General features: G+C 55.6%; 1 protein-coding gene across 1 annotated transcript in view; it reads left to right on the forward strand.

Annotated features, from left to right (window-relative positions):
• Positions 1-15,623, forward strand: part of LOC129840376 (obscurin-like protein 1) — a 35,353-nt gene that overhangs the window by 14,142 nt on the left and 5,588 nt on the right. Inside the window, exons 14-17 of the mRNA XM_055908202.1 lie at positions 13,630-13,905; positions 14,294-14,563; positions 14,851-15,117; positions 15,257-15,526. Coding sequence (XP_055764177.1) covers positions 13,630-13,905; positions 14,294-14,563; positions 14,851-15,117; positions 15,257-15,526 — 1,083 coding nt within the window. The remainder of the gene's footprint in view (positions 1-13,629; positions 13,906-14,293; positions 14,564-14,850; positions 15,118-15,256; positions 15,527-15,623) is intronic.

The raw sequence follows: 15,623 nt of genomic DNA on the forward strand, positions 1-15,623 counted from the left end.
CCCTTAACCCCTACCACTTACCCCATACCTCTACCTCTCATCCCCTACCCCATTACCCCCTACCACCTACCCCATACCTCTACCTCTCATCCCCTACCCCATTACCCCCTACCACCTACCACCTACCCCATACCTCTACCTCTCATCCCCTACCTCATTATCCCCTACCACCTACCCCATACCTCTACCTCTCATCCCCTAACCCTTACCCCCTACCACCTACCCCATACCTCTACCTCTCATCCCCTACCCCTTACCCCCTACCACCTACCACCTACCCCATACCTCTACCTCTCATCCCCTAACCCTTACCCCCTACCACCTACCCCATACCTCTCATCCCCTACCCCTTACCCCCTACCACCTACCCCATACCTCTACCTCTCATCCCCTAACCCTTACCCCCTACCACCTACCCCATACCTCTCATCCCCTAACCCTTACCCCCTACCACCTACCCCATACCTCTACCTCTCATCCCCTACCCCTTACCCCCTACCACCTACCCCATACCTCTACCTCTCATCCCCTACCCCTTAACACCTACCTCTACCTCTACCTCTACCTCTCATCCCCTAACCCTTACCCCCTACCACCTACCCCATACCTCTACCTCTCATCCCCTACCCCTTACCCCCTACCACCTACCCCATACCTCTACCTCTCATCCCCTACCTAATACCCCATACCTCTACCTCTCATCCCCTACCCCATACCCCATACCTCTACCTCTCATCCCCATACCCCTTACCCCCTACCACCTACCCCCTACCACCTACCCCATACCTCTACCTCTCATCCCCTACCCCATTACCCCCTACCACCTACCACCTACCCCATACCTCTACCTCTACCTCTCATCCCCTACCCCATTACCCCCTACCACCTACCCCATACCTCTACCTCTCATCCCCTACCCCTTACCCCCTACCACCTACCCCATACCTCTACCTCTACCTCTCATCCCCTAACCCTTACCCCCTACCACCTACCCCATACCTCTACCTCTCATCCCCTACCCCTTACCCCCTAACACCTACCTCTACCTCTACCTCTCATCCCCTAACCCTTTCTCCCTACCACCTACCCCATACCTCTACCTCTCATCCCCTACCCCTTACCCCCTACCACCTACCCCATACCTCTACCTCTCATCCCCTACCCCATACCCCATACCTCTACCTCTCATCCCCATACCCCTTACCCCCAACCACCTACCCCATACCTCTACCGCTCATCCCCTACCCCTTACCCCCTACCACCTACCCCATACCTCTACCTCTCATCCCCTACCCCCTACCACATACCCCATACCTCTACCTCTCATCCCCTACCCCTTACCCCCTACCACCTACCCCATACCTCTCCCGCTCATCCCCTACCCCTTACCCCCTACCACCTACCACCTACCTCATACCTCTCATCCCCTAACCCTTACCCCCTACCACTTACCCCATACCTCTACCTCTCATCCCCTACCCCTTATCAACTACCACCTACCCCATACCTCTACCTCTCATCCCCTACCCCTTACCCCCTACCACTTACCCCATACCTCTACCTCTCATCCCCTACCCCTTACCCCCTACCACCTACCCCATACCTCTACCTCTCATCCTCTAACCCTTACCCCCTACCACCTACCCCATACCTCTACCTCTCATCCCCTACCCCTTACCCCCTACCACCTACCCCATACCTCTACCTCTCATCCCCTAACCCTTACCCCCTACCACTTACCCCATACCTCTACCTCTCGTCCCCTAACCCTTAACCCCTACCACTTACCCCATACCTCTACCTCTCATCCCCTACCCCATTACCCCCTACCACCTACCCCATACCTCTACCTCTCATCCCCTACCCCATTACCCCCTACCACCTACCACCTACCCCATACCTCTACCTCTCATCCCCTACCTCATTATCCCCTACCACCTACCCCATACCTCTACCTCTCATCCCCTAACCCTTACCCCCTACCACCTACCCCATACCTCTACCTCTCATCCCCTACCCCTTACCCCCTACCACCTACCACCTACCCCATACCTCTACCTCTCATCCCCTAACCCTTACCCCCTACCACCTACCCCATACCTCTCATCCCCTACCCCTTACCCCCTACCACCTACCCCATACCTCTACCTCTCATCCCCTAACCCTTACCCCCTACCACCTACCCCATACCTCTCATCCCCTAACCCTTACCCCCTACCACCTACCCCATACCTCTACCTCTCATCCCCTACCCCTTACCCCCTACCACCTACCCCATACCTCTACCTCTCATCCCCTACCCCTTAACACCTACCTCTACCTCTACCTCTACCTCTCATCCCCTAACCCTTACCCCCTACCACCTACCCCATACCTCTACCTCTCATCCCCTACCCCTTACCCCCTACCACCTACCCCATACCTCTACCTCTCATCCCCTACCTAATACCCCATACCTCTACCTCTCATCCCCTACCCCATACCCCATACCTCTACCTCTCATCCCCATACCCCTTACCCCCTACCACCTACCCCCTACCACCTACCCCATACCTCTACCTCTCATCCCCTACCCCTTACCCCCTACCACCTACCCCATACCTCTACCTCTCATCCCCTACCCCATTACCCCCTACCACCTACCCCATACCTCTACCTCTACCTCTCATCCCCTACCCCATTACCCCCTACCACCTACCCCATACCTCTACCTATCATCCCCTACCCCTTACCCCCTACCACCTACCCCATACCTCTACCTCTACCTCTCATCCCCTAACCCTTACCCCCTACCACCTACCCCATACCTCTCATCCCCTACCCCTTACCCCCTACCACCTACCCCATACCTCTACCTCTCATCCCCTAACCCTTACCCCCTACCACCAACCCCATACCTCTCATCCCCTACCCCTTACCCCCTACCACCTACCCCATACCTCTACCTCTCATCCCCTACCCCTTACCCCCTACCACCTACCCCATACCTCTACCTCTCATCCCCTACCCCTTACCCCCTAACACCTACCTCTACCTCTACCTCTCATCCCCTAACCCTTTCTCCCTACCACCTACCCCATACCTCTACCTCTCATCCCCTACCCCTTACCCCCTACCACCTACCCCATACCTCTACCTCTCATCCCCTACCCCATACCCCATACCTCTACCTCTCCTCCCCATACCCCTTACCCCCTACCACCTACCCCATACCTCTACCGCTCATCCCCTACCCCTTACCCCCTACCACCTACCCCATACCTCTACCTCTCATCCCCTACCCCCTACCACCTACCCCATACCTCTACCTCTCATCCCCTACCCCTTACCCCCTACCACCTACCCCATACCTCTCCCGCTCATCCCCTACCCCTTACCCCCTACCACCTACCACCTACCCCATACCTCTCATCCCCTAACCCTTACCCCCTACCACTTACCCCATACCTCTACCTCTCATCCCCTACCCCTTATCCCCTACCAACTACCCCATACCTCTACCTCTCATCCCCTACCCCTTACCCCCTACCACTTACCCCATACCTCTACCTCTCATCCCCTACCCCTTACCCCCTACCACCTACCCCATACCTCTACCTCTCATCCCCTACCCCTTACCCCCTACCACCTACCCCATACCTCTACCTCTCATCCCCTAACCCTTACCCCCTACCACCTACCCCATACGTCTACCTCTCATCCTCTAACCCTTACCCCCTACCACCTACCCCATACCTCTACCTCTCAACCCCTACCCCTTACCCCCTACCACCTACCCCATACCTCTACCTCTCATCCCCTAACCCTTACCCCCTACCACTTACCCCATAACTCTACCTCTCATCTCCTACCCCTTACCCCCTACCACCTACCCCATACCTCTACCTCTTACCCCCTACCCCTTACCCCCTACCACCTACCCCATACCTCTACCTCTCATCCCCTAACCCTTAACCCCTACCACTTACCCCATACCTCTACCTCTCATTCCCTACCCCATTACCCCCTACCACCTACCCCATACCTCTACCTCTCATCCCCTACCCCATTACCCCCTACCACCTACCCCATACCTCTACCTCTCATCCCCTACCCCATTATCCCCTACCACCTACCCCATACCTCTACCTCTCATCCCATAACCCTTACCCCCTACCACCTACCACCTACCCCATACCTCTACCTCTCATCCCCTAACCCTTACCCCCTACCACCTACCCCATACCTCTCATCCCCTACCCCTTACCCCCTACCACCTACCCCATACCTCTACCTCTCATCCCCTAACCCTTACCCCCTACCACCTACCCCATACCTCTCATCCCCTAACCCTTACCCCCTACCACCTACCCCATATCCTCTACCTCTCATCCCCTACCCCTTACCCCCTACCACCTACCCCATACCTCTACCTCTCATCCCCTACCCCTTAACACCTACCTCTACCTCTACCTCTACCTCTCATCCCCTAACCCTTACCCCCTACCACCTACCCCATACCTCTACCTCTCATCCCCTAACCCTTACCCCCTACCACCTACCCCATACCTCTCATCCCCTAACCCTTACCCCCTACCACCTACCCCATACCTCTACCTCTCATCCCCTAACCCTTACCCCCTACCAACTACCCCATACCTCTACCTCTCATCCCCTAACCCTTACCCCCTACCACCTACCCCATACCGCTCATCCCCTACCCCTTACCCCCTACCACCTACCCCATACCTCTACCTCTCATCCCCTACCCCCTACCACCTACCCCATACCTCTACCTCTCATCCCCTACCCCTTACCCCCTACCACCTACCCCATACCTCTCCCGCTCATCCCCTACCCCTTACCCCCTACCACCTACCACCTACCCCATACCTCTCATCCCCTAACCCTTACCCCCTACCACTTACCCCATACCTCTACCTCTCATCCCCTACCCCTTATCCCCTACCAACTACCCCATACCTCTACCTCTCATCCCCTACCCCTTACCCCCTACCACTTACCCCATACCTCTACCTCTCATCCCCTACCCCTTACCCCCTACCACCTACCCCATACCTCTACCTCTCATCCCCTACCCCTTACCCCCTACCACCTACCCCATACCTCTACCTCTCATCCCCTAACCCTTACCCCCTACCACCTACCCCATACGTCTACCTCTCATCCTCTAACCCTTACCCCCTACCACCTACCCCATACCTCTACCTCTCATCCCCTACCCCTTACCCCCTACCACCTACCCCATACCTCTACCTCTCATCCCCTAACCCTTACCCCCTACCACTTACCCCATAACTCTACCTCTCATCTCCTACCCCTTACCCCCTACCACCTACGCCATACCTCTACCTCTTACCCCCTACCCCTTACCCCCTACCACCTACCCCATACCTCTACCTCTCATCCCCTAACCCTTAACCCCTACCACTTACCCCATACCTCTACCTCTCATTCCCTACCCCATTACCCCCTACCACCTACCCCATACCTCTACCTCTCATCCCTTACCCCATTACCCCCTACCACCTACCCCATACCTCTACCTCTCATCCCCTACCCCATTATCCCCTACCACCTACCCCATACCTCTACCTCTCATCCCCTAACCCTTACCCCCTACCACCTACCACCTACCCCATACCTCTACCTCTCATCCCCTAACCCTTACCCCCTACCACCTACCCCATACCTCTCATCCCCTACCCCTTACCCCCTACCACCTACCCCATACCTCTACCTCTCATCCCCTAACCCTTACCCCCTACCACCTACCCCATACCTCTCATCCCCTAACCCTTACCCCCTACCACCTACCCCATATCCTCTACCTCTCATCCCCTACCCCTTACCCCCTACCACCTACCCCATACCTCTACCTCTCATCCCCTACCCCTTAACACCTACCTCTACCTCTACCTCTACCTCTCATCCCCTAACCCTTACCCCCTACCACCTACCCCATACCTCTACCTCTCATCCCCTAACCCTTACCCCCTACCACCTACCCCATACCTCTCATCCCCTAACCCTTACCCCCTACCACCTACCCCATACCTCTACCTCTCATCCCCTACCCCTTACCCCCTACCACCTACCCCATACCTCTACCTCTCACCCCCTACCCCTTAACACCTACCTCTACCTCTCATCCCCTAACCCTTACCCCCTACCACATACCCCATACCTCTACCTCTCATCCCCTACCCCTTAACCCCTACCACCTACCCCATACCTCTACCTCTCATCCCCTACCTAATACCCCATACCTCTACCTCTCATCCCCTACCCCATACCCCATACCTCTACCTCTCATCCCCATACCCCTTACCCCCTACCACCTACCCCCTACCACCTACCCCATACCTCTACCTCTCATCCCCTACCCCTTACCCCCTACCACCTACCCCATACCTCTACCTCTCATCCCCTACCCCATTACCCCCTACCACCTACCCCATACCTCTACCTCTACCTCTCATCCCCTACCCCATTACCCCCTACCACCTACCCCATACCTCTACCTCTCATCCCCTACCCCTTACCCCCTACCACCTACCCCATACCTCTACCTCTACCTCTCATCCCCTAACCCTTACCCCCTACCACCTACCCCATACCTCTCATCCCCTACCCCTTACCCCCTACCACCTACCCCATACCTCTACCTCTCATCCCCTAACCCTTACCCCCTACCACCTACCCCATACCTCTCATCCCCTACCCCTTACCCCCTACCACCTACCCCATACCTCTACCTCTCATCCCCTACCCCTTACCCCCTACCACCTACCCCATACCTCTACCTCTCATCCCCTACCCCTTACCCCCTAACACCTACCTCTACCTCTACCTCTCATCCCCTAACCCTTTCTCCCTACCACCTACCCCATACCTCTACCTCTCATCCCCTACCCCTTACCCCCTACCACCTACCCCATACCTCTACCTCTCATCCCCTACCCCATACCCCATACCTCTACCTCTCATCCCCATACCCCTTACCCCCTACCACCTACCCCATACCTCTACCGCTCATCCCCTACCTCTTACCCCCTACCACCTACCCCATACCTCTACCTCTCATCCCCTACCCCCTACCACCTACCCCATACCTCTACCTCTCATCCCCTACCCCTTACCCCCTACCACCTACCCCATACCTCTCCCGCTCATCCCCTACCCCTTACCCCCTACCACCTACCACCTACCCCATACCTCTCATCCCCTAACCCTTACCCCCTACCACTTACCCCATACCTCTACCTCTCATCCCCTACCCCTTATCCCCTACCAACTACCCCATACCTCTACCTCTCATCCCCTACCCCTTACCCCCTACCACTTACCCCATACCTCTACCTCTCATCCCCTACCCCTTACCCCCTACCACCTACCCCATACCTCTACCTCTCATCCCCTACCCCTTACCCCCTACCACCTACCCCATACCTCTACCTCTCATCCCCTAACCCTTACCCCCTACCACCTACCCCATACGTCTACCTCTCATCCTCTAACCCTTACCCCCTACCACCTACCCCATACCTCTACCTCTCATCCCCTACCCCTTACCCCCTACCACCTACCCCATACCTCTACCTCTCATCCCCTAACCCTTACCCCCTACCACTTACCCCATAACTCTACCTCTCATCTCCTACCCCTTACCCCCTACCACCTACCCCATACCTCTACCTCTTACCCCCTACCCCTTACCCCCTACCACCTACCCCATACCTCTACCTCTCATCCCCTACCCCTTACCCCCTACCACCTACCCCATACCTCTACCTCTCATCCCCTACCCCTTACCCCCTACCACCTACCCCATACCTCTACCTCTCATCCCCTAACCCTTACCCCCTACCACCTACCCCATACGTCTACCTCTCATCCTCTAACCCTTACCCCCTACCACCTACCCCATACCTCTACCTCTCATCCCCTACCCCTTACCCCCTACCACCTACCCCATACCTCTACCTCTCATCCCCTAACCCTTACCCCCTACCACTTACCCCATAACTCTACCTCTCATCTCCTACCCCTTACCCCCTACCACCTACCCCATACCTCTACCTCTTACCCCCTACCCCTTACCCCCTACCACCTACCCCATACCTCTACCTCTCATCCCCTAACCCTTAACCCCTACCACTTACCCCATACCTCTACCTCTCATTCCCTACCCCATTACCCCCTACCACCTACCCCATACCTCTACCTCTCATCCCCTACCCCATTACCCCCTACCACCTACCCCATACCTCTACCTCTCATCCCCTACCCCATTATCCCCTACCACCTACCCCATACCTCTACCTCTCATCCCCTAACCCTTACCCCCTACCACCTACCACCTACCCAATACCTCTACCTCTCATCCCCTAACCCTTACCCCCTACCACCTACCCCATACCTCTCATCCCCTACCCCTTACCCCCTACCACCTACCCCATACCTCTACCTCTCATCCCCTAACCCTTACCCCCTACCACCTACCCCATACCTCTCATCCCCTAACCCTTACCCCCTACCACCTACCCCATATCCTCTACCTCTCATCCCCTACCCCTTACCCCCTACCACCTACCCCATACCTCTACCTCTCATCCCCTACCCCTTAACACCTACCTCTACCTCTACCTCTACCTCTCATCCCCTAACCCTTACCCCCTACCACCTACCCCATACCTCTACCTCTCATCCCCTAACCCTTACCCCCTACCACCTACCCCATACCTCTCATCCCCTAACCCTTACCCCCTACCACCTACCCCATACCTCTACCTCTCATCCCCTACCCCTTACCCCCTACCACCTACCCCATACCTCTACCTCTCACCCCCTACCCCTTAACACCTACCTCTACCTCTCATCCCCTAACCCTTACCCCCTACCACCTACCCCATACCTCTACCTCTCATCCCCTACCCCTTAACCCCTACCACCTACCCCATACCTCTACCTCTCATCCCCTACCTAATACCCCATACCTCTACCTCTCATCCCCTACCCCATACCCCATACCTCTACCTCTCATCCCCATACCCCTTACCCCCTACCACCTACCCCCTACCACCTACCCCATACCTCTACCTCTCATCCCCTACCCCTTACCCCCTACCACCTACCCCATACCTCTACCTCTCATCCCCTACCCCATTACCCCCTACCACCTACCCCATACCTCTACCTCTACCTCTCATCCCCTACCCCATTACCCCCTACCACCTACCCCATACCTCTACCTCTCATCCCCTACCCCTTACCCCCTACCACCTACCCCATACCTCTACCTCTACCTCTCATCCCCTAACCCTTACCCCCTACCACCTACCCCATACCTCTCATCCCCTACCCCTTACCCCCTACCACCTACCCCATACCTCTACTTCTCATCCCCTAACCCTTACCCCCTACCACCTACCCCATACCTCTCATCCCCTACCCCTTACCCCCTACCACCTACCCCATACCTCTACCTCTCATCCCCTACCCCTTACCCCCTACCACCTACCCCATACCTCTACCTCTCATCCCCTACCCCTTACCCCCTAACACCTACCTCTACCTCTACCTCTCATCCCCTAACCCTTTCTCCCTACCACCTACCCCATACCTCTACCTCTCATCCCCTACCCCTTACCCCCTACCACCTACCCCATACCTCTACCTCTCATCCCCTACCCCATACCCCATACCTCTACCTCTCATCCCCATACCCCTTACCCCCTACCACCTACCCCATACCTCTACCGCTCATCCCCTACCCCTTACCCCCTACCACCTACCCCATACCTCTACCTCTCATCCCCTACCCCCTACCACCTACCCCATACCTCTACCTCTCATCCCCTACCCCTTACCCCCTACCACCTACCCCATACCTCTCCCGCTCATCCCCTACCCCTTACCCCCTACCACTTACCCCATACCTCTACCTCTCATCCCCTACCCCTTACCCCCTACCACCTACCCCATACCTCTACCTCTCATCCCCTACCCCTTACCCCCTACCACCTACCCCATACCTCTACCTCTCATCCCCTAACCCTTACCCCCTACCACCTACCCCATACGTCTACCTCTCATCCTCTAACCCTTACCCCCTACCACCTACCCCATACCTCTACCTCTCATCCCTTACCCCCTACCACCTACCCCATACCTCTACCTCTCATCCCCTAACCCTTACCCCCGACCACTTACCCCATAACTCTACCTCTCATCTCCTACCCCTTACCCCCTACCACCTACCCCATACCTCTACCTCTTACCCCCTACCCCTTACCCCCTACCACCTACCCCATACCTCTACCTCTCATCCCCTAACCCTTAACCCCTACCACCTACCCCATACCTCTACCTCTCATTCCCTACCCCATTACCCCCTACCACCTACCCCATACCTCTACCTCTCATCCCCTACCCCATTACCCCCTACCACCTACCCCATACCTCTACCTCTCATCCCCTACCCCATTATCCCCTACCACCTACCCCATACCTCTACCTCTCATCCCCTAACCCTTACCCCCTACCACCTACCACCTACCCCATACCTCTACCTCTCATCCCCTAACCCTTACCCCCTACCACCTACCCCATACCTCTCATCCCCTACCCCTTACCCCCTACCACCTACCCCATACCTCTACCTCTCATCCCCTAACCCTTACCCCCTACCACCTACCCCATACCTCTCATCCCCTAACCCTTACCCCCTACCACCTACCCCATATCCTCTACCTCTCATCCCCTACCCCTTACCCCCTACCACCTACCCCATACCTCTACCTCTCATCCCCTACCCCTTAACACCTACCTCTACCTCTACCTCTACCTCTCATACCCTAACCCTTACCCCCTACCACCTACCCCATACCTCTACCTCTCATCCCCTAACCCTTACCCCCTACCACCTACCCCATACCTCTCATCCCCTAACCCTTACCCCCTACCACCTACCCCATACCTCTACCTCTCATCCCCTACCCCTTACCCCCTACCACCTACCCCATACCTCTACCTCTCACCCCCTACCCCTTAACACCTACCTCTACCTCTACCTCTACCTCTCATCCCCTAACCCTTACCCCCTACCACCTACCCCATACCTCTACCTCTCATCCCCTACCCCTTAACCCCTACCACCTACCCCATACCTCTACCTCTCATCCCCTACCTAATACCCCATACCTCTACCTCTCATCCCCTACCCCATACCCCATACCTCTACCTCTCATCCCCATACCCCTTACCCCCTACCACCTACCACCTACCCCATACCTCTACCTCTCATCCCCTACCCCTTACCCCCTACCACCTACCCCATACCTCTACCTCTCTTCCCCTAACCCTTACCCCCTACCACCTACCACCTACCCCATACCTCTCATCCCCTAACCCTTACCCCCTACCACTTACCCCATACCTCTACCTCTCACCCCCTACCCCATTACCCCCTACCACTTACCCCATACCTCTACCTCTCATCCCCTACCCCTTACCCCCTACCACCTACCCCATACCTCTACCTCTCATCCCCTACCCCATTGCCCCCTACCACCTACCCCATACCTCTACCTCTCATCCCCTACCCCATTACCCCTACCACCTACCCCATACCTCTACCTCTCATCCCCTACCCCTTACCCCCTACCACCTACCCCATACCTCTACCTCTCATCCCCTAACCCTTACCCCCTACCACCTACCCCATACCTCTCATCCCCTACCCCTTACCCCCTACCACCTACCCCATACCTCTACCTCTCATCCCCTAACCCTTACCCCCTACCACCTACCCCATACCTCTCATCCCCTAACCCTTACCCCCTACCACCTACCCCATACCTCTACCTCTCATCCCCTACCCCTTACCCCCTAACACCTACCTCTACCTCTCATCCCCTAACCCTTTCTCCCTACCACCTACCCCATACCTCTACCTCTCATCCCCTACCCCTTACCCCCTACCACCTACCCCATACCTCTACCTCTCATCCCCTACCCCATACCCCATACCTCTACCTCTCATCCCCATACCCCTTACCCCCTACCACCTACCCCATACCTCTACCTCTCATCCCCTACCCCTTACCCCCTACCACCTACCCCATACCTCTCCCGCTCATCCCCTACCCCTTACCCCTCTACCACCTACCACCTACCCCATACCTCTCAGCCCCTAACCCTTACCCCCTACCACTTACCCCATACCTCTACCTCTCATCCCCTACCCCTTACCCCCTACCACCTACCCCATACCTCTACCTCTCATCCCCTACCCCTTACCCCCTACCACTTACCCCATACCTCTACCTCTCATCCCCTACCCCTTACCCCCTACCACCTACCCCATACCTCTATCTCTCATCCCCTACCCCTTACCCCCTACCACCTACCCCATACCTCTACCTCTCATCCCCTAACCCTTACCCCCTACCACCTACCCCATACCTCTACCTCTCATCCTCTAACCCTTACCCCCTATCACCTACCCCATACCTCTACCTCTCATCCCCTACCCCTTACCCCCTACCACCTACCCCATACCTCTCATCCCCTAACCCTTACCCCCTACCGCTACCCCATAACTCTACCTCTCATCTCCTAACCCTTACCCCCTACCACCTACCCCATACCTCTACCTCTTATCCCCTACCCCTTACCCCCTACCACCTACCCCATACCTCTACCTCTCATCCCCTAACCCTTATCCCCTACCACTTACCCCATACCTCTACCTCTCATCCCCTACCCCATTACCCCCTACCACCTACCCTATACCTCTACCTCTCATCCCCTACCCCATTACCCCCTACCACCTACCCCATACCTCTACCTCTCATCCCCTACCCCTTACCCCCTACCACCTACCCCATACCTCTACCTCTCACCCCCTAACCCTTACCCCCTACCACCTACCCCATACCTCTACCTCTTATCCCCTACCCCTTACCCCCTACCACCTACCCCATACCTCTACCTCTCATCCCCTAACCCTTATCCCCTACCACTTACCCCATACCTCTACCTCTCATCCCCTACCCCATTACCCCCTACCACCTACCCTATACCTCTACCTCTCATCCCCTACCCCATTACCCCCTACCACCTACCCCATACCTCTACCTCTCATCCCCTACCCCTTACCCCCTACCACCTACCACCTACCCCATACCTCTACCTCTCACCCCCTAACCCTTACCCCCTACCACTTACCCCATACCTCTCATCCCCTACCCCTTATCTCCTACCACTTACCCCATACCTCTACCTCTCATCTCCTACCCCATTACCCCCTACCACCTACCCCATACCTCTACCTCTCATCCCCTACCCCTTACCCCCTACCACTTACCCCATACCTCTACCTCTCATCTCCTACCCCTTACCCCATATCTCTACCTCTCATCCCCTACCCCTTACCCCTTACCCCTATGTACTGGTAGAGATCTTAGAGGATCAGATAGGTGTAAAACTAAGCACTATGGTGAAAATAATTCCTCCTAGCCTTTCAGAGGGCAAGGTGGATCTGTTAACATATTGATAATACCTATTAAAACTGCATCTGATTTAAATCAACAAAAAAACGTAAGTCTCTTCCTCCTTCTCCAGAGCCTCCAGTGACCATCCTGGGGAACTCTGAGGACGCAGACTACCAGGAGATGGTTGCCGGGGACGACCTGATCCTGGCCTGTGAGGTGTCCCGGGCCAATGCCCCTGTCCAGTGGTACTGTAACGACAGACAGCTGACTAGCGATGACCGGACCTACATCGAGAGCTACGGCACGCTCAGGAAACTCATCCTCTCTGACATCCTGCCCTCTGACTCTGGGAAGTACATGTGTGATGCTATCGATGACAAGATGGTCACCCTGGTGAAGATCCAAGGTAATTGGCTGGGCTATATGGACAAAAGGGTGTTTAAAGTCTTACAAATGTAGGATCTTAGTTTGAGCCAGTTCGCAACAGCAGGAAAATAATCCTGAAGAAACAGGAAATGTGATTGATGTAGATTATATATATATTTTTTTTTTTTGTACGAGTTGATACATTTTCGTTCGTGGAAATCAATTCTGACATTTTAAAGTGGAAATTACACACTTTAGAAACCTTTTGTGCAGGAAAATTCTCAGCAACAAAAGAGTGATCACATTTAGTCGAAACGAGACCCTGTCTACAGTGGAATGAACTTTAACTTTAAAATGTATACTACAGTATATACTAAAGGGTGTGAACCTTTTTCACTTCGTTCTCTCTCCCTCTCTCTCTCTCCCAGACTCCCCTGTCACCTTCGTAGACAAACAGGCAGTGAACATCATCACGGGTTACGAGGCAGAGAGCGTGACGCTGATGGGGGTCGTGTCTAAGGAGAACGCTCCCGTTCGCTGGCTCAAGGACTGGACGCCCGTCATAGGGGACCGCTTCCACACGGGGGTCGACGGCGCCAACCGGTTCCTCACCATTGACCCGCTGAGACGGTCGGACAGTGGAGAGTACACAGTAGACGCCAACACAGACGAGATGCATTTCAGTCTGCTAGTCAAAGGTTTTTAACTTCCATGTTTCCATTCTGTCTATATCTAATCATATAGTAGCTGTAGATCAGGGGGGAGCACTGTGTCTCTTTAACCAACAGAGAATAATATGATGCTATGAGCCAAATCCCAATAAGAAAAGGTGACAGAAAAATGCTGTTGTGAATGACAAGCTGTTGTGAATGACTAAAGTCTTGTAAAGCACCGTGGGGTTGAAAGAATGCAGTATGAATGGGGTTTCGGAGGGCGATAGAAGGTATCACCAATCTTAACAGCTCTCTCTCACTTGTGGTCTCAGAGATGAGGGTGAAGTTTGCCAAGCCGCTCCACGACACCGTGGCCCATGCGGACGGCATGGTGACCATACGCTGTGAGGTGTGTAAGCCCAAGGCGGACGTCCAGTGGCTGAAGGACGGCGTGGAGATTGTCCCCAGCCGGAGGTTCACTATCCGGGCCGACGGCGTGGAACGCAGCCTGACCATCCACAGGCTGACCAGGGAGGACACGGGGGAGTACGCCTGCGAGTCCAAGGACGACCGCACCGCCGCCAGGCTCAGAGTCGAGAGTAAGTAGTACAGCCCTCTAAGTGGGTGCAGGTTGTGGTTCCAGCCCAGAATTAATACCCCTAATTAAATGAATCAACAAACCTTTGAGCCCTTCATTAGTTTTTCTTTCCTTTTCTCCCTTTCCCCTCCTCCCCCGAGTGCCCCGCGTGGTAGAGTTCTTGACAGAGCTCCACAACACCATGGTGTTAGAGGGAGAGGACGCCACCTTCAAGTGCGTGGTGTCGCCAGAGGACGTGCAGCTGGTGTGGGGGATGGACGGCGAGCTCGTCGTCATGGGTGCTCGTTTCCAGGCGACGCAGAACGGCCTGTGTCACACCATGGTGATCAAGAGCTGTCAGGTCCTGGACTCCTCTAAGATCACAGTGGAGGCTGAGGGGAACGTGTCCAAGGCCACCCTCAAAGTACAGGGTGAGTCCACAGCAGACCTGGGTCAAATACACTGCTCAAAAAAATAAAGGGAACACTGCTGGAGGTCATTTTGCAGGGCTCTGGCAGTGCTCCTCCT

The sequence above is a fragment of the Salvelinus fontinalis genome, chromosome 41 (assembly GCF_029448725.1).
Source record: "Salvelinus fontinalis isolate EN_2023a chromosome 41, ASM2944872v1, whole genome shotgun sequence".
In the NCBI taxonomy this organism is placed as follows: domain Eukaryota; kingdom Metazoa; phylum Chordata; class Actinopteri; order Salmoniformes; family Salmonidae; genus Salvelinus; species Salvelinus fontinalis.